The sequence below is a fragment of the Balaenoptera acutorostrata genome, chromosome 9 (assembly GCF_949987535.1).
Source record: "Balaenoptera acutorostrata chromosome 9, mBalAcu1.1, whole genome shotgun sequence".
Lineage (NCBI taxonomy): Eukaryota > Metazoa > Chordata > Mammalia > Artiodactyla > Balaenopteridae > Balaenoptera > Balaenoptera acutorostrata.
The window spans coordinates 110,714,710-110,734,748 of record NC_080072.1 but is presented as its reverse complement, the minus strand read 5'-3'; the positions used below and the strand labels follow the sequence as shown (position 1 = coordinate 110,734,748).

General features: G+C 51.4%; 1 protein-coding gene across 6 annotated transcripts in view; it reads right to left on the bottom strand.

Annotated features, from left to right (window-relative positions):
- Positions 1-887: 887 nt before the first annotated feature.
- The window catches only part of NTM (neurotrimin), a 931,513-nt gene continuing 912,361 nt past the window's right edge, over positions 888-20,039 (bottom strand). For 4 of the 6 annotated variants that reach the window (XM_057553462.1, XM_057553467.1, XM_057553466.1 and 1 more), the window contains 4 exons: positions 16,789-16,940; positions 13,658-13,693; positions 8,360-8,392; positions 888-2,655 (listed from right to left, as the gene is read on the bottom strand). In XM_057553462.1, coding sequence (XP_057409445.1) covers positions 2,555-2,655; positions 8,360-8,392; positions 13,658-13,693; positions 16,789-16,940 — 322 coding nt within the window. In that variant the 3' untranslated portion in view covers positions 888-2,554. The remainder of the gene's footprint in view (positions 2,656-8,359; positions 8,393-13,657; positions 13,694-16,788; positions 16,941-20,039) is intronic. The other 2 variants (XM_057553463.1, XM_057553465.1) reach the window with 2 other exon arrangements.

Genomic DNA, 20,039 nt, shown 5'->3' with positions numbered 1-20,039 from the left:
TGGATTGGGAGTTTGGGGTTGGTAGGTGCAAAGTATTACATACAGAATGGATAAACAACAAGGTCCTACTGTAGAGCACAGGGAACTATATTCAGTATCCTGTGATAAACCATCATGGAAAAGAATTAAACAAAGAATGTATAAAATAAAAAGAAACATGAAGTCAACAAGATTTTCTCAATGCTGCCAGAAGCAGCTGAAAATGAAACCACTCCTTGCCAAACACTTCCTACTCCTCTCAAGTGGAACTGGCCCCCACGGACACAAGCATGGTAATCCCTGGGTGATTCGGCTCTGACCTCATTTCTGCCTCTTGGTGAATCTTCAGCTGCTTATTTAATTCCCAGAATCAATCAGAACAGGTTAGAATTATTTGAAAACTATTCTGCATTAAACTGTACCTTTTCTCCTAATTTGTAGTTAGAGGCAAGGTTTGGGGGGTCAGGCTTGGATGGAAGAGAGTCCCCCAAACACTGGTGGATGGGACTGGGGATTCATCAACACTCACCCACAGGGACGTTTTGGGCTATGGCTGCACTCTAGTGCCTTCCAGAAATAATCACACGTGAAAGCCATCCCCTAACTGGACTTGCCATCTGCCCAGCTTACGAGGGGAGGTGTGTGGCCACAGAAGGACCTCCTGAAGGCAGTGGAGGTGCGGTCACCACGAGGCCCGCCTCCCGTGCTTCTGATGGAGGAGAAGGGTGGTTCCCCGAAGCCCTGCCTGTCGTCAGAGCCCACTCCACAGGGGGCCCCACTCCACCCACGAGGGGTCCACAGAGCAGTAGCCTGAATCCAGAGCCCGACCCCCCTCCACGTCCCTCACACCTGAGCCAGGCAGGCTCTGCTCCCCTCCCCCCCACTTGAGAATGAGGTACCACACCAGGTAAAGAGGGACATGGAACACTTTTTAATGTCAAGTCAGAGACAACCCCTCCCTCCCCCAGCCCCTAATCCCACCTGCCCTCATCACATCACGACCCCTCCCCGAGGCTCCTCTGGTTCCCAGACTTCGGGGGAGGAAGAAAAGTTTACCTAAAATCTGTGTTTTCTTCTCTTTCATACACACGCACACAAAGGTGGGAAATTAAATAAAATAAACCAAGAGGATTCGATTCTCCAGTGGTCACAAAGGCATCAGAGATTCCCATAACGGGCTAAAGCGAGTGGTTACTGGCTGCTGAGTTGGTCCGGCTGCTTGCTGTCTGTCCGTGCCCGAGGCATGACGGAGAAGCCCCCCGCGTTAGCCCTCGCCTCCGAGAGCGGCCCCTGGAAAAGATGCTGCGCCTTGTGTTAGTGTTTTGTTTCTCTTTTCACTCTTCAGAAATGTCTCTGACATGTGAATAACCCAAGAAAATAAAAAGGCAGGAGCTGATTACACAATTACCAGTAAACTCTATCATCTTTTAGAAGAGCAACACACAGCTAACGCCATATACAGCATGCAGTAATGTCTGAGAAAGGACCCTGCTGAGAAAGAAAATGGCTAGAACCCTAACAAAACAAAAAAATATGTATATATATACTGTATAATATATGTCATCAAAAGAAGCATCGCCAGTAAACTCAAGATATGGTGCAGGTCCCCCTTCCGTTTCTAAACAGCATGTAGAAGTGTAGTATTGTCTGCAATAAATGCCAGAATAAGAAGAAATCTGTAGCGCTGGTGGAGATGTTGGTTAAATTGTATGTGTGGATTTTTATTTTTTTTGGTGGATTTGCCAAATCCTCAGCAGGTGGCTAATGCCTGGTGTGTTGTCCACCCGCTGTAAACCTGGGTAACAAGTATACTATCCATGCTTAACGTTTAACAAACATACTTCTCTTCACCCCTTTCACTTGTGTACTTTTTTAGTTTTGTCTTGTTTTTGCACTAAGTTTTAGACTCATATCAGAAAATATAATTAATAAAATTAATAATGAATCAGAATCCCTTATGATCCATGATGTCCATGTAGTAAAATGAAAACAAAACAAAAAAGTTTAACAATATCTTTTGTGACTGTTGATTGTGGGATGATTGTAGCTGACAGGCTGTCTTGTTTAGTTTTCCTTTTTATTTATCTTTTTGTTGCTGCGTTTCATCACACACACAATAGGGACACAGTTCAGGAATGGGCCTGCAAGCCTCCCTCTGAGTTCTTCTCTACTGACTGATTGAATCGGGGGTGGCCGACTCCAGAACTTTCCTTGGGGGTGGGGGCACTGTGGTGGGCAGAGCGGCTGAGCCCTTGCCCGACTGGTAACGGAGGTCACGCCATGCAGCTTGCGGGTGGGTCCAAAGCCGCGTGCATTCTTCCCGTTTGGAAAAAGAAAGAAAACTCAGCTGTACCTACGTGTCTGCGAGGCGATTTCCAATGTCCTTGTTCAACCTGTTTTCCCAAAGTCTTCTCTGTCCCCCTCCCTGGAATTGGTGTCCCCTTAGGCTCTGAATTTCGTGGGATTGGATCTGCTTTAGGACGGGGGTGCTCGCGTTGCTCCTGGTCGCCGCGGCTGATGTGTTGGTGGTGGCGGTGACGGCGGCTTCTCCCCGGCGGGGAAAGTGGCACTCACATCAGAATTTGAGAAGTAGGTGCAAAACCAGAAGAGGCAGCAGCCAAACGCAGCCAGCCCTCCTCGACGCTCCATTGCTCACTTCGCTGATGGCGCCCGGGCCTGCAGGCAGAACACACCTGTCGTGAGCCTGGCCCCTCCCACCGGGAGCGGCCAGCATCCCAGCTCCGTACCCAGAGGCTGCGTCAGCCTCGATCCCGTGGGCACAGCTACGTGACGGGGCGCCCACCCGGGCAGGAGGGGCCTCAGGTTACAGCGTGCAGGCGCCTGCTACTCCTCTGCTGTTAGAACACGCTGAGGCCGTGGCTCAGGGGCAAGTTCAAGAAAACAGTGGCTGATTAATCAGCACCTAACACAGAGCTGCGATACAGCGAGAGCCCTGCCCTTCCCGCATCAGCGTCCAATCCCTCTGGGCACTGCCCGCCTTAAACATTCACGTGACCCTCCCGTCATGCAGGACGGGACTCGCTGGACACACCAACTGTCCCCTGCGGCTGCTGCACTGGCCTCGGTGCCCCTTCTGTCCATCACTCGGTCCCAGGGCAGCGCACTTGGCCTCTCCCCCATCTGGATCAGGTAACAGCAGACCTCGCTGAAGTATCACATGCTTGAAAGGTCCAAACCAGCTCGCCTGAGGTGGAGGGGGGATGAAGCAAAGGGACAGGGGGCCTTTGGCCGTGTACACAGGAGGAAGGGAAGATTTCCATGGACACCGGGATGCAGAACGTGCCACGGTGTGTGTCTGTGGGGGGGGAGACGGATGGCATATTCTCGTAAGAGGCGCACGCCAGCCTGACCTGCACACGGATGCTCTTCGAGACGGGGCCACAGTCGGGAGGCAAGGAAACTGTGAGGTCGTACAATTCCCCAGCGGCTTCCCTATCATTTGAAGCATGAGCTTTGTGGTTCCCTCAGCCCCGTGGCCATGAGCGCCCGCGATAAATGGAGCTACGATTCAGGAACGGTACACACAAGTTTGCATGCCCGGATGAATTAGGCACCTAATGAAGCAGCGCATCTTCTCAGACTGGACTTGCTCTGGAAGGCTCTTGCATTGGATTTAATGGAGGCATTTAAAGCTGGTGTCCCCCCCCCCCCCCCCCCCCGCCTAAGTCCATGTCCTCACTGGGTTGAAGGGTCAAAGCCAGAACCTGCTTGCCTGACTTGGATGCTGGACATGGAGACACTTCTGGCTAATGCAGATCAGCATCAAATCAGGCTTCTTGATTCCATATGGAATCATTCCAAGTCCTAGAAGTCCTGGCCTGGAAGCACTGCCCCTGTGATTTATTCCTTAGACCTTTGGGACAAATCCCTGATCCTGGGCCAGTGGCTAAACAGTTAGGAGTTCGAAATGCACCAGGTCATCCAATCTCTGTGTCTCTGGTGCCTGGTTCAAACTGCAGGGGAGCAAAATTGTCACCCCAAAATGTCTCTTTGGCATGCAGATTATTTCCAGCTGAAAGCAATCAAGGCCCAAAAGACTTAGGAAGAAACTCTGCCCTTCCCCCTAACTACCTAAAGAATGTAGAAAAAAGACCTGTACCAGGAAGGGAGCTGTTACCATAGGTAACGACAGTGTGAACTGGGTGTGGAGACAGGGACGAACCTGCAAAATCTGTTAGTTATTGTTCCTCTCTGTGTCCATCTCCCTGCCTGGCCCAGAAATCACTGTCTACCAAACATCCGCCTTTCCTTCTCCATGTGAATTGCCTCCCCTCCCTCTGAAGTCCTAAGCCCCTATCCCCAACATCTTCTTTTTTTTTTTTTTAATATTTATTTATTTATTTGGTTGCACCAGGTCTTAGTTGCAGCATGCGAACTCCTAGTTGCAGCATGCATGTGGGATCTATACCCCGACCAGGGATCGAACCCAGGCCCCCTGCATTGGAAGCGTGGAGTTTTAACCACTGCACCACCAGGGAAGTCCCCCAACATCCTCTTTTGTCTTTAGCTGAAGGTGGTATTTAAGGTGAAGGTTTGGGACATTTTGGTGAGTTAATCACTTTTCCTAGGCCTCTTCCATGTATACATATTAGTAAATGTTTGCTTTATTTTCTCCTGTTACTCTGTCTTATGTCGATTTAATTCTTAGACCGGCAAGAAGAGCCTAGAAGGGTAGAGGAGATTTTCTTCCTCCCCAACAGCAGTGCTCCCAAGGCCCGAACTTCTTGGCAGTGCAAGTTCTCCTGAGGAGAAGGACAGCAGATGCCTCTTCTGCTGCCCGCCAGGGAGGTGAACGTCTGGGCAACACACAGCTGAACGCTCTCCTTCTGCCGGTCCACTGGGATACCCGTGACAAAGGAGCATCCTTATGAAGCTCCGTTCAGATTGGCTTATCGTCGACCATTCAATTGGTTGCATCTTCTGAAATCTAACTACTATGTTTCTATATAAACCACCACCAGAAACTCTAGCCTTTATATTCAGTCACTGCTATCTATACAGCAGTCTTTGGAATCTCCGGAGAGAAGCCGGCCCCAGGGCTTCTAGAGCGAGAAGTTATCTGTTCCTCTCCTGTGAGAAAGCCCTTCCTCTCTGGACCGCTCCAGGATCCTTCCAGGAGACCCCGGCCTCTGCCCGAGGCCAACTCTGAGACAGGGAGGTTGTTCCGAGTCCCTGGGAGCAGCTGGGTTCCAAGTCTGACGGGAGGGTTGGTGGCCGCACCCCTCCCCAGGCGCCCACTGCTGCGCGATGCCAAACGCATCCTGCACGCCCGGCTCATGGCGCCTGGACAGACATGCGTCTGTTCACACAGGGCTCCTCTGTCACCTCTTTTCTCTCCTGAACACTGGCTCACACAGCTTTGAAACCCGCTCCCCACTCCCGCCCAGCACAGCTCTGCCGTCCCCCCTCCTGGTAAGAGAAGGGGGACGTCGCCAGTCCCCGCATGGAGATGCTCTCTGCCTCTGCCGCCTGCCTTCCACCCCTCTGGGCTGCCCAGCCAGCGGACGTCTCGAGGGAGGAGGATGAAGGAGGCACGTGCCAGGCAGACAGCCCAGCAGGGGCCTGCCTTGATTACCAGCTCAGAAAAGTCAGGAACCTTGTCTGCCGGCCACGGAGTCCGCAACGCCCCGTAGGTGGCGGCTGGGAGCTGGCAAAAGCGCCCCGGGAACCTGGCAAAGGCCTTGCGCGGCAGGGGCTCTGGGTCGCGGGTACTGCTCCGGCTCCTCCCGCGCCCTGGGACGCACGCAGGGGGCCTGTGGGGAGGGGGCCTGGCTCCCTGTCAGAGAACTCCTCCCAGAGAAGAAAGGAAAAGGCCGCTGGGTGTGCCGGGGCCCCTCCCTGTGTGATGTTCCGCGGCCACCCCCCTGGCCAAGGTGGGTCCGCGGGGCTGTCACTCCCCTGGACACTACTTCCAGCCTGGCCTCGCCCCCCCCAGTGCCCTCTCCTTGCCCCGCCCAGCCGCCCTCCTGGACACAGCTGCCTGCAGGAGGAAACAGGGGTGGTCCCTGGAGAACCCGGAGGCGGGGTCTGCTCACATCCTCTCAGAGGACGTGCACCTGCTCTCTGCCACGGGCGCCTGGACCCCCCCGGGTTGACTCCTTGTGCCAACTCCAGGCTGATGTGTCTGTGACTCCAAGCTGATCAGACCACTGATGGATTGGATTCCTTCAGCCTTTACAAAACCTCCCAGCTGCTCCGTAGGACACGCACTGCATTTCCTAGTCCGCCTGCCATCTGCCTCCTTAGCCTCGCGCCCCGCCCCCACCAGCAGGCGTGCACCACACATACGTGTGTGCACACGAGCGTGTACCTTCCAGCCTATTTTATTTAATTCCCATCCTTGCACCTTCTGCCTGAAATGCTCTTCACCCGACTCACTCCCACTCCTTGTTCCAGGTTCTATTCTGGCCCCAGTCACCTCTTCCAGGCAGCCTTCCTTGACTTACTCTGGTTCACTTCCACAGCACCATACACATCCCACTATTAAAATATGCACCATCGGGGCTTCCCTGGTGGCGCAGTGGTTGAGAATCTGCCTGCTAATGCAGGGGACACGGGTTCGAGCCCTGGTCTGGGAAGATCCCACATGCCGCGGAGCAACTAGGCCCGTGAGCCACAACTACTGAGCCTGCGCGTCTGGAGCCTGTGCTCCGCAACAAGAGAGGCCGCGATAGTGAGAGGCCTGCGCACAGCGATGAAGAGTGGCCCCCACTTGCCACAACTAGAGAGAGCCCTCGCACAGAAACGAAGACCCAAGAGAGCTAAAAATAAATAAATAAATAAATTTAAAAAAAAAGTAACAAAATATGCACCATCCTGTCCTACAATTATCTTTATGTGTCTCACATGCATTTCTTCCCCTATGCTGTGAGCTCCATAAGGGCAGGGTCTGTGCCTAGCTGGGCCCCCAACAGGTATTTAATAAACCTTTGTTGAAAGAAGGAAGGAACCAGAACATTGTGACCTGTGCTACATGTCCATACTTACTGTCTCTGTGTTTTTCTTTTTCTTAAGATTCTACTTGGAAATAAACCCACAAACCAAACCAAGAACAAAGCAAAACATTCTCTCCTACCTTGCCTTTGGCTTTACCTCCATTTTCTCATCTGAACACTCTTCCCCCCTATTTCGAACGATTTCCAATAAAAGTCACTGAAAATTCTTGTGGTTGAGGGAAGATATTCACAGAAGTAAAGCCATATTGGTTAAAATTCCAGGTGGAGGGCCTGCAACTGGAAAGGGGTTCCGGCCCCGTAAAGCCCCTCACGTAGGAGATGAAGGTTATTATCTCCTGCCCTCACATGTGGAAACTCAACCTCGGAGACCTTAAGTGACTTCCCCAAGGTCCCTTGACTTCTCTCTCCAAATACAATTCCTCGACTTCTGTCTCCAAATACAATTATCTTTCCACTAACTCGGAGCTGTCGCTTTGTGGAACTTGCATATCTCCAGTGAGGAAGAGAGCAGAGAGTGAGGCCACAGGACCTGCCCCGCTGGGCACGGGTCAAGGTGGGGAGCACACAGGCCCTCCCACACTGAGCGGCACAGAAAGATCGCCATGAGAGGAGGACCTGCCGTCCAGGCAGCTATGGATCCCAAGCTCCTGGAGCAAGGCCCTCTCAGAGCCCTGGCTGGCCACAGCGACAGCCCAGCCCATCTGCCCGGTGACTCGGCCACACGGACAAGGTCTCTGCCCTTCATCCAGCCATGCTTCCACTCTGCGTGGAATGCCTTTATTGCCTCAATCTCATTATAGAGCTCTGGAGGCCCACAGAGACTAATCACCAGGACCATTAGGGTCCCGGAGAACTGTGATGAGTGTCAATTATCCATCGGAAACATCTGGACGGAATGAAAGCCTCAAATAAGATGCATTTTATTTGTAGCCAAGTGACTCACCCAAGAACCTCCCCCTTCCTTCCCCTTTCCCCTCCCTCCTGCCACTTCCCTTCCAGCTCCAAGTTAGAGAGAGAGAAAGAGAGAATGGGGTAAGCAGAGGCCAGCATGCAAGGCCAAGGTCTAAGAAGATCATTGCATTAGAGCATCCATGTGCAAAGGAAAGAGGCGGGCCTGGTACAGAGGGGCCCAGACATAGAGCTATTTTGGGCACTGACAGGTCCTCATTAGTGCTGGCAGCAAAGACAAGTTAGACTTCTGCAGGGGAGGCACCCGGGGAGAATCAGATGTCCTTGGGGACAGTTAATCTGAATCGACACAGGGCCGGCCCAAGGTCAGGCGGTTCCCACCGGGCTGCCTCCTGGGGTTAGTGCAGAAGAAAAGGCATCTTGCAAGAAGGCAAAGAGTCTTGTGCACCTCAGCCCACCAAGGCAGCAGCTGCCTGGAAGGTAAGCATACCAACCTTTCCCAGGGGTCAGAGCTGTGGTTTTGACTTCTAAAAGAAATGAAAAACAAGCCACCGTTAAGGCAGAGAGCAGCCAGAGACACTCACTTTACCCTCTGATGGTTTTGGGGAAGGAGGTTGAACTTCTGGCCCAGCCCCCATGCTGTTCTGACCACAGCCCAGCCCCCAGATGTGCACGCCTCTGGTTTGCTGGGAAGTCAGTTGCCAAAGGTTGAGTGGGGGGCCGGGGAAGGATGTGAGTGATGGTCACATTGGAACCCTGACCCAAAGAGAGCCGGCAGCCCTACGGTGTCTTAGCAGGGGATGCCAGCACCGTGAAGCCAGAGGTCCCAAGCCAGTAAACACTTTTTGGAGAATAACCTTCTTTCTTTGGCCACCAGACTATCCTCTAATTAGATGAAGTCTGCAGGCTTTAGTATAAAACTGGCTGATACAAATAGGCCCTCCTACAGCAATCTGAATGCAGGTAGCCAAGCTCTGTTTGAGATGTAAAGTTAACTGGCATTTATCAGTGCATCTTAGAAATACTGGGGAGCGAGGTTCCACGTACCAGGGGAGCCCAGACCTTTGATAGCTGACCTCTCTTGATGACTCAGACTACAGGAAGCTGGCCCAGAGGGCTTCCTCTCTCTGGAGCAACCTAAGGCAATAAGACCTGCATCCCTGCTGCTGGGACCCACCTGTGCAAATGCTGGGCACCAGCCCCTCTCTGCTGGCTGACCCAGGAAACACCCTCATTCACCAATTCAAGCTCTCAGGCCAATCCACAGAGCCTGTTCTGCTGACCAGCCAGCAGTGGGATGACCTCTCATCTTTCACCTCCCTCTTTAGCTGGGGGCCTCTGCACATGTTCACCCTGGATACAGAGGGTGGGAAATCCTTCCACAGTGTATATGGGTATCAAATCACCATGGTGCACACTTTAAATATCTTATAATTTTACTCATCAATTATACCTGAAATAAAGGAAAATAAAGCTGAAAAAAAGAAAATGACATTAAAGTCTTTTGCATCGAAGTGATACAATTCTCCGTGCAAAGGTCCTCGCATGTAGAAGGAAAGACAACCCAGAAATAACTCAGCCTAAACTCGACTAAAACATTGGACCAAAATCAGGTATGTCCCTGTGCATTCAAGCTCTCAGTCTACTCTTTAAAGGCATCTGAGATACGATGCAAATCTTGATCCAAGTGGACATTAGCAACCCTGAGAAGCCACTCCATGGGCGGATCTAAAATCAAAGATCAAAGGGGTGACTCAGAGAAGATCTGATGTACAGTCAGGGTGGTAGAGAAAAGCCAGGAGCGCTGGTCCATGCTGTCTGCTGTGCGTTTAGCAAGGACAGTCCCTTGGAGAGATTACTGGGCCCTCAACCCCAGCCTAGGAGCTTAACTAGGGGCTGTTTTCCTGAAATTGTCTCATTCGGGCCCCACTGTCTTGGGCCTCCCTGTCCCAGGACGGAGGTGACTGGAAGGAAGGAGGACCGTCTGCAGAGAGATGCCTGGAGGCCTAAAGGCATCATGGCCTTCCACCCCCAAACCACAAGCGGTGCAAAGTAGGGCACGTGTGAGGGAGGGCAGCCCACAGAGTGATGGGGGCCTGGCTTAGACTCTGCCAGGGGCAGGGCGCAGGGAGGGGTTCTACCTGGTGGTCTGGCTTGTTGGAACTATCGGGAAGAGGAACACAGTGAAAGCACACGCTCCTGCAGTGCTCTGGAGCCAGAAGTGATCTTCTATGAGGGCAAAGATCTGAAAACAGCTTCAGCTTAGCTGTTCCATCCAGATCCTTTCCCGGTGAATCTCCAAGGTCATCATGCCTTGGTGTCCACATGGGTAAAGGGCTATTTGACACTCATTCTGGACTTTCCTAGAACTTAACCTTGGGCTTTTCCAGGTGGCAATGTTTCAACCCCTCTGCCACTCATGTATCTCACTACAGTGAGGAGGGAAATGTAACCAAGGCATTCTTTATGGTTACTGGAGACCTCCTGCTGAGCTCCAGCCCACTCCCTTGATTTGGTTCTAAGAAGAGATGTAGAAACTGTTTCTACATCATGTTTATCATCATGAGGTGCTATCATCACCACTGGGCCCAGCTTCTGGGATTGTGAGCCTCTTCGAACCTCCAAGCGTGTACAGCCCTGAGCTCAAGGCTTTGCGTTAACCCTTGGCTATCGACAAAGACAACAATCCCTCAAATCTAAGCATGTATTTTTCTCACCAAGAGCTAGCCTGAAATGTGTGATCTTTTTGTTGCTGTATTAAGGTGAAGCCAGGTAGAGTGGGAAAAAAAGAAAGAAAAATGAAAGAAAAATAACATAGAAACAACAAAAAAAGAACTGCTCCCTTTAAGCCTCCAAGTTAATATCTCTGGTCAAGCCATGAAGTGATCTTTCTGCCACCAAGCCCAGCTGAATCCAAGTACCTAGGTGGGCACAGGGCTGCTGTCTGATTCTAGTGGGTGGGGTGGGGCTGGTTTCACACCAGGATGGTTATACAGGACAAATAAACCTAGAAACAGCGCGAAGGGATCTTTTTTGGTACCTTCTGTATTTAGACACACATGCCATAGAACTGCTCACTGCTGGGTGGCTGTCCTTAATTAACCATCTTTCATCCTCTGTAGGGAAAACAGATCATCTCTGCCACTGCAATTGTTTCCTTCTGATGCACAGAGTTGACTGACTTCCGCCTTCTTTAATAAGATGATTTGATGGTCACTGCAAGGTTCGCAGGCATTAATCAGCCAACCTTTCCCAGCCCACTGATACCATCAAATCTGACTCCTTGCCCAGGAGATAAAAGACAAAGGACCAGAGGACGGGAAGTGAACAGCCACCGAGCCGCTGAGTTTGCAGTGCGCCCCTGGCACATTTGCCTGTGAGGTAGGGAGCGAGGGATGGCGGTGTATCCCTGAGTCCTTAGTTATCATGGCAAGAGTCCCGCACCACCAGATATTAATATGAGAGGGGGGCATGCAATCTGTTGTGTTTGCAAAAAGGGAGCAGAGAAATACTTCAGGGGTGGCAGAAAATGCTGAGAAGGAGTGAAATTCTCCTATCTGAATCTTTCTAGACCATCCGGATATTAAGTAGCAAAATAGCTTGGAACGTCTCTTAAAGCCAAGCGTTCCTTGTCCGTGGAAATCCATCGGAGGTGAGCGGAGCATAGCCTGGGAGTATTTCCCTGAGAAAAGAGGTAGCTCTCTATTCTATGGGCCACTAGAAAAGGAGGAGGAAAAAGCAACACACACACGCACGCACACACACACACACACGTGTGCACACACACGCAGATGAATGAGAGAAATACCCCAGGAGCAAGATCTATTTTCTCTAAAATACTCCTGAGCCGTACAAGAGTCCAACAGCTGCACGGAAGACCACACTAATCCAAGTCTTGGAATGTTCCAGGTTTCTACCAGCTGCAACTTCTGGCCTGGACCCATTGCCCTGCGCCCGACAAGAAGATGAAGGGTGGGAGCACAGTAGAATCAGAGTAGAGAGTTGGCATGCAGACCCTGCCCCAGGCTCCGTGGCCAGCAGAGCAGGTGGGAATGCTCAGCTCTGTGTCAGCAGGTGGATCCTCTGCTCCTGGTCCCACGCTCAGTATCAGGTAGTGATTTGTTTGTTTGCGGTCAGTTTGGTTACTGTTGGCTTTAGTGTGGGACGGACCTGCCCCCTCCATCCCCTGAGGGCACCTTCGGTGGAATTCTAACTCCTTAGCAGCCACTCCCTGTTTTAAAAGTCGCTTTCCCTCTGAGAGTAAAGATCTCAGTGAGCAGAACGAGCTGAGTCACTTCTCAAAGTCCCTTGTGAAGCATCTTCTGCTTTACGTCCTGTCTCTCACACGTCCCTTTTACCATTTATGCCCTTAGCTACTTTTCTAACGCTCTTTGAGATCTGCGGATACGCCTTGCCCAGGGGTTCAATAAACGTTAAGTTGAATCAAGTTGAACCTGGACACTTCCATTGACTTCACTTTTTTTCCTATTTCTTTGTTTCATTTTCCCCTTTGCGGTCTATCACCAGGGTGCCCTACATCACTAAGGTGAATAATGCATCCCTGAATCATTTCAAGATAAAAGCATTCTTCCTCATATGTCAAACAGCTTCCCATATAATTCATTTTCTTCTGTCCCCTCCCCCACCTTCCAAGTCTAACGCCATCGTCTGGTGATTGTTTGTGCAATGCGAACGGATGAACGGGTGGGATGAGAAGGATCAGGGGGTAGGTGGAAGGTGGGAAAAGACATTCCCATCATTGTTGTCACAGCTGCCTTCCTGTGGGGCTCTCTGAGGGTCTGCACGGTCCTTAGGAGGAAAGCATAAACAGCACACACAGCATGTGTTTGATTCTACCACTCAGCCTGGGCCCACTCCGGCCCAAATGTTTGCTCACAGTCTAAACGAATCACTTTTGCTAAGCTAGAGAGCTTGCGAAAATGTGAAGGTCTGAGTAAAAAGAGGTGAGAGATGCAGGTGTCACATGGGGGGGAGGACTTGGAGTGGAAGAGGTGGAAAGGGGATGGGGAGAGGGCTTGAGAAATGAGTTCATGAACCCCTGTGTCATGACATGGGGAGGTCCCTGTATCCGGAGTCTGGACTCCAACAATCTAACGTGCACCTGGCGATTTTCAAAGCCTTTTTAATACATGCTCTCAGTTGAAGGCTGCAACAGCTCTCAGATAGATAAGGCAGATCAATTCTATGTCACAGAAGAGGAAATTGAGTCTGAACGATGTTTCCTGAGCTGCCCAAGCGCACAGAACACCCAGAATTTGGGCTCTGGATTACAGCTCAGTGGCGTCCGCTCCAGGTCACTGCTGCCAAGGATCCCGCAGGTACACCTGCCCCCCTTTCCTTCCCGGAGACCCTCCCCGTGAACCTGCTGCTGCAGCTTCAGGACCGTCCGAATCTCCCTGCACGGGATGTTTGCCTCTATGGCTGGGCTGTCAACGGGACTCTTGTTATGAAAACTGCTCAGTGGGTGGACTTCTCTGCCTGTTGGTTCAGCCTTTTGCCTCCATCAGATCTCCGGGCTTTGAGAAGTTAGTGCCGTTTCCTTTCCTTTCCCCTCCCAGCCCTTCTGGGGAGGTGGGCAAGGTGAGTGCAGAAAAGGGGGCTATCCTTGGAGTTTCATCGGCTCCCAGTAACCTCCTTAGCTTCTGCTGCCATTCACTAAGCACCTGTACAGACAGGAGCCTTGGGTGATGCACGGCAGGGGGTGGGGAGGGGGTTCTGGGAGCAAGCGGGGAGGAGAGAACCCAGACAGCGGGGGTGGGTGGGATACTGACCTTGTAACAAAGTTGAGCTTGTAGGCTCACTTAGCTCTAAATCAGGTGGGGATATACAGGAGAGAAAAATGAAAACAAACACATATATTATATACAGTAGCTATATACTGGTCATATATAGTTTGTATACTGTCTTTCACACGCATTTCTGGAGGGATGGAGAAACAAAAGGAGACACAAAAACCAGAGGTGGTAGGACAAGAGGAATGCTGAAAGGCGGGGTGCGTGCACACAGGATGCCCTGGTCGGAAGGTGAGGGGCTGGCCATGCGTACGCACCCCAGCGCAGGGAGCACGGACTCTGGGTTTGTGCTGAGCTGCGGTGCTGATTGGGTAACACAGGACCAAAGTCCCTTTCCAGGTGAGATCTGTGTCACATCCACACCCACACTGTTTCGTTTTGGAAGACCTAGTTCAGGAATTTCTGGTCCTTATAGCGCCATGGCAGGAGCAAGGTCCTCCCAGGGGCCTCTGTGATTCAGGATCACAGGGGCTGAACTCTCCTGGTCCCCTGCGGCCTCTGGAACCTTAGGGACAAGGTGCTCAGAACCCTACTGGTTCCTGATAGGAAGGACCACCCATGCCCTGTTTGGCTTAAGTACCTCAAAGATACTGACCCTGATGGGCATCTCCCAGCACCAGCATCCCTCACTTTTCAACGTCAGGTCATGTGTACGGCTTACGTGCAGGTTGGTGGCAAAATGATGCTAATTTAGCCAGCTCTCTGATGCTACAGGAGAAGGAGCCTAATCACAAAGTATATTCGCATAAAGTAAACGCTGCTTTCCAACCTGCTCAAGTCGGCTTGATGGCTCTGAGCCGAGTCTTCTGATAATAGGAAATGACGTGGGAAACTCCCCAATACATTTATATTTGTCAAGAGGTCTTACTGACAGTGGGTGGCAACAGTTTAGGGGCCGCGCTCTGTGGACCAGCCACAGCAGAGCTGATGCGGTGGAAACGCCCATCTTGCCCGTTAACGGGATTTCCTAGCCTCGTGGTACTACGTCCCCCAGGTGGCCTTGCTGTGATGGGCTCCTCAGAAATGCTCTCTCAAATGAGGCTTTTAAAAACTTGGTTTCTGTTTGATTAAATTTGGGAAAATGCTCCAAACTTTTTCTCCCTCTTAGAGATTTAGTGTGTAAAAGCTCTGAGACCTCCTGTGTTAAAGAACATTCCCCACGTGGGCCCCGTTCATCTTTGTTGGACCCAGGCTTTCTAAAATTATCTGAATCCATACTATCAGTTTTTAACACATGTTTTTAGAGAGCCCCCTGTACTCCAGAAAGCTGGCAATTGTAGGACTGTCCCAAATGATACACAGGGTGACATGAGTGCTGACAGACCGGTGGGGATGCGGGCAGAGGTTGTAACTGCCAAACACGGGTCTGCGGAAAGGAGCAGATTTATGACACATGCTTCACTGCATTGCTTGTCACAAATGCCAGGATTTCACTCTTAAAGTTTGCTTCTTCTCTCTCTTCTCATCTTAGATGGCTTAAGGGGAAGAGGCCAGGGAATTAGCAGTGATAAAGCCAATTGCAAAACCATTTCATGCATCTGATTTGGAAGAGCAAAGAGGTCAAAGGAGGAGGGAGATTGTTTATAGGAACGAGGAAGGCTACGGGTGGAGAGCAGGGAACTCAGGGGGAACCTTGGATTTGCAAGGCAAGGGAAGGAGGGGGCCGCCCCTTCCTAACCATGGTCCTTGTGTTCACGCAGACAGACACCTGCCAAAAAGCCGAAAGGCTGACAAATGTGAGGGGCCGTGATGACTGGCCCTGTGGGGGAGGCGTGAGACACATCAATCACTCTAATCACAGCTCTGCCCACTCGGGTCTGCCAGCTCTGGGATCAAGGGCAGGCTTCCCCTTCCCAGCCCTCCTGGATAAAGCGGGGCTTTGTTTTACATGCTGGGTGAAAGGGGGATGGAATGTGATTTGGAAGTCGAGATGGGACAGTGGAGCAGCGCAGGTGGGCTATCGGGGCAGGCTGGGTCCACTGCGCCGTGGAGAGGGTTTGGCAGGGCAGGGGGAGGGGCGCTACTTGAAGCTCTGGAACTATCTGGGGGTCCTCAGAATAAAAAGGATTTAGGTTCCTGCCAATTTTCTGCTAGCTTCCTCACCTTTCCCTCCCTGTAACATTCAAGAGTGTTTGTTAACATGGTTGACGGGGGACCAGACTCGAAAAATTCCAAGCTAACTGAACTTGTTGGGGCCTGGAGGGATTTGCCCCCAAAGCAACCAGAGATTAACCCTGTGGGCTGCGGGGAGAATCTGCCTCTACCCAGGGATGGAACCCATCACAGATGCCGGATGACACTCGGGCATCCAGACTCACTTCTGTGTAGCTGTTCTACCCATAGAGGTGCGAGACGTCGGGGTCTAAGAGGCAGCTTGTTTACTTGCTTCCTTTCCTTGTTTCTGGCACCAGTACAGTTGCCGGATATGTAATGAAGTCACAGCAGCTTGCCTTGCACGCATTAGTCCTCAATAAATAGCGACTGAATGAATTAATGCATGAATGATTATGGGACTTCTGTCCGGATGGGGGCTTGGTTGGACAGATCCCTTCAGACAACACCCTTGGACACAAATGGAGAACTCGGGAAACACTCATTTTCTATGTTAATTCTTCCTCTAGCACTAATAGCATTCAGGATCCCAAGGCCCATGATTCTACTTTTATAAATACAATGCAGCTTCCCTTACGTCCCAATGGCCAGAAAAAGTTTCAGAAATGGTAACATTTCACACTCATCCAGGGAACAAGTATGGAAATAGTGTGTGTTCCTCTCTGGGCTCTTGACTATTAGACCCAACTGTAATAACCACAGTCAGTTCAGGAGATACTGAGGGGAGAAATGCAATGTCACTTCAGTATCCTCAAATCCTTTTCTCCAATATCAGGATTCTTCCTAGTACAGAATGACACCTGGTGTCTACTTTCATACGTGTGCTGGTTCCCTCTCTCTCTCTCTCTCTCCCCCTCCTTCCTCCTTTCTTGCCCTTCTCACCCACCCCTGCCTAGCTACCCCTGACTCTCTTCCACGCCCCCGCTGCCCTTCCCTCCTGCCCCCCTCCTCCACACGCCCCTCCCTCTCTCGTTGCCCAGCCTGGGGCTCCGTCTCACCGAACAGTGTGATGCTGGCGTTGGTGTGGCCCAGCTTGTTGGTGGCCACACACGTGTAGTTCCCATAGTCATGTTCAGAGACGTTGAGGAAGATGAGTTTGGAGAGGAAAGGTCTGTTTTCCACTTTGACCCCCTTCTTTCCTTCAACCAGCCTGAGACAAACAAGAGACAGACCAAAAAGAGAAAAAGGAGATGGTTTTATATATACATATATTTGTTTTCTCATAAGGAAGAAGAGAGACTCTGGAATTAATGACCTTCCCTCTGCCCCCTTTCTGTCATCACTATCATCACTTATGTTTTTGCATTCAACTACACAAGAAGTTGGCCACAATCACACGTATAATTGCATTTCTCTGTTTTAGGTGTGTGCCTGGAGACATTTCCCGGCACAGTGCAGATATCCGTCTCCCTATGAAGATAGTGAAGTTCTCTGAAGGCAGGTGCCTTCAACAAATATAACATGCCAGCTGTGTGCACTCAGCCCAACAGGATTCGTGCGGTAGGTGCTCGGAATTGTGGACATAATTGACGCTGACGGTGGTGATGATGCAGATATGATGGTGACGATGATGACACCTGGGAAAGTGAAAAGCTCGGTCTTCAAAGAGGAGGAGAAGCTGCGGGGTTTGAAAGAGCAATGTTTTTCAAGCCCCTGAGTGATAAAATTACCCCTTAAGAACTTGAGGCATTCTACAGGTAATACCTTATTTTTGGCTGTGATTAGGATTAAAGAATCGGGGATCGTTTTTACGTTAGGGGACTCTGAAGGGTCTGGGAGTGGTGATCTGTCTAGAGTATTACAGCAACTCAGCCTGGAAGAGATTACAGATGCCTGAGAATACGGCCCTACGCGGCCAGGACTGTCTCCCCGAGCTGTCTCACCCCATCATGGAGTCCAGTGTGCCACAAGGGCTCATCCCGACAGCCGGGGCCACTAGCTGAAAGCCACGGAGAGTTAGTGGGGAGGACAGCCGGGCACGCTTATTAGAAGCACAGACACCATTACGGGGCAGACAGAGAGGGAAAGGAGAAAACTGCGTTAGAGGCTGGTAGGGCCACATCCTCCATCTTTGGAGGCTGTTAGTAGCAATTCCTATTGAACTTACATGTCTGCATGGAAATTATGAGACCAGCTCTCTTCTTTTTAAAAAACTCTGGAATGCCCTATTTTGGAAAACGGGCTTTAAGCCAACTTTTTACTTTCCCTGAAATAATTTGACTTCCCTGCCCAGAAGCTCAGTCTATGCTACAGGAAAGAGAAATACTAGTGGGGAAAATCATCCTTCTGAATGGAGGATCTCAGGGAACTGGTCACAGAGTCAGCTGCCTATGTAGGGCCTGGCTGGAGCAGGACGTGTAGACAGTAAAATATGTCAAGATGATTGCGTATGTGGACAGGCCTGTGGGACACAAATTGGAGCAAATGGCTGGCGTTGGAGTCATCAAACCGAGAAAGACAATATTCAAGGCAGAAATAGCAAGTAAAGCCCAGCAGGACAATGATGAGAAAATGCTCTGTAAACCATAAAATGTTATTTGAAATAATATATTTCTGCGGAGTCAGACACTGCGAACTCCTGCCTGTCCCTGGGCCACAGGACGTTTTCGGCAGAGATGTCCGCTGTTTGTCATCATCTGAAGGTGCTGTCTCTGCAGGAGGCCAGGATGGTTCTCTCCTTCCCCAAGACTCACGACCTCCGTGATGAGAAGAGCAGGATCCTGGCCTCAGTCCTAACCCAACGTCTGTCTCCGGGGGAGTCAGAGTGGGGCTGAAGGAACCTGCCTTGCTTTCCATTCCGTAGCTTTCCATCTGCGAACCTTCGTCTCTGATAAGCGAGGGGCAGCGAGCCGGCCTGGGTCCAGGGACTTCATTCAAATGTGGGCACAGTCCACAACGAATGAGGTGTCCGGCTGTGCGGCCAGACACCACCGTTCTCTTTCCAGCTTGTTCTGTAGACGCTGGTCCTCCAGGGGGTGCTGTTCAGAGAAGGCTCTGAAGCCCCCCTGCCAGGAGGCTCCTCTGAGCTCCCCGAGCATATTGATCCCATTTGCCATTCTGAGGCCACCCCTGGGCTGGGGAGGAAGCCTTCACATCAGAAGCAAGCTGTGAACTAGATTTCAGCTCTGCGGTGGGGAGAGACACTTACCCAGAGCAGGTTTGGCTTGACAGCTCGGAAATGTCTTTAGCTAAAAAGCAGAGTAGGGCGGCCCGTGGTACTCAGCAGCGCCCTGCAGCTTCTGGGATGACCCTCCGCGTGGTCACACACCTCCCACACCACTGCGGAAACCAAGCAGGACCCGGGGGTGCTCCTGGGCACAAAAGCCTTTCTGTGTCCCCTGTTTCTTGTTTGTAGGAAATAGACTTCATTCAGCCTCCATGACCTTCCCTGAGTTCCAATGAGCAGTTCAAACAGATGCTAATCAGGGAAGGGAGGGGCTGCAGAGACAGGGGAGGAGCAGTGGAGAAACCACAGTGCAGCCGTGAGGCAGGGTCCTGGTGCCCCCTCAGGGGATGCAGGTCACAATGTCTTTGAGCTGTTTTGCAGATACTGAAACTCCCACCAGCGGGGAGAAGTTAACTGTCTGCCACCCACGAGCACGGAGACCCCAGACCAGTTGGAACCAAAAGGTTGATGATGCCGACTCCCGCTTACCTCCCCACCAACCAGTCAGAAGAATGACCACGAGCTGACCATGCCCTCTTTGAACCGTCACTATAAAACTCCTCACTACCCCCTCCAGGGCGGGACACACAGTTTTGAGGGCATTAGCTGTGGCCCCCTCTGCCTGGCAAGGCAATAAGGCTATTCTTTTCTACTTCACCCCAAACTCTGTCTCTGAGACGTACTTCAGGGTTGGGGTCCAGAGGCCAGATTTGGCATCACTACCAGGCTTCAGCTTCTTAATGCTTTTCAAAGCCGGAGTCCTGTGGATGAGTGGCCCTTATCAAGGACAGGCTTCCCTTCCCTCTCCCTTTGATCGATGGCACCCTCGGTGGTGGCAGGTGTCGAGTGGCTAGTACACAGTCAAGACAGATTTCTACCCTGAATTCTGAGAAAACTGCCTGCCCCCATCACATAGACTCCTTTGATTTGCCTCAGAAATCCCCTCAGCTCACCAGGAATGTGAGCTAGGTTAGAGCTGGTCTGCCCCCAGGCAGCTGCAATCTGCCCTGGGAGACCTGCCTGGAGGAGGTGACCTGCGAAGGTCACCTGGACGAGGTGACCTGCGAAGGCCCAGGAAGGTCA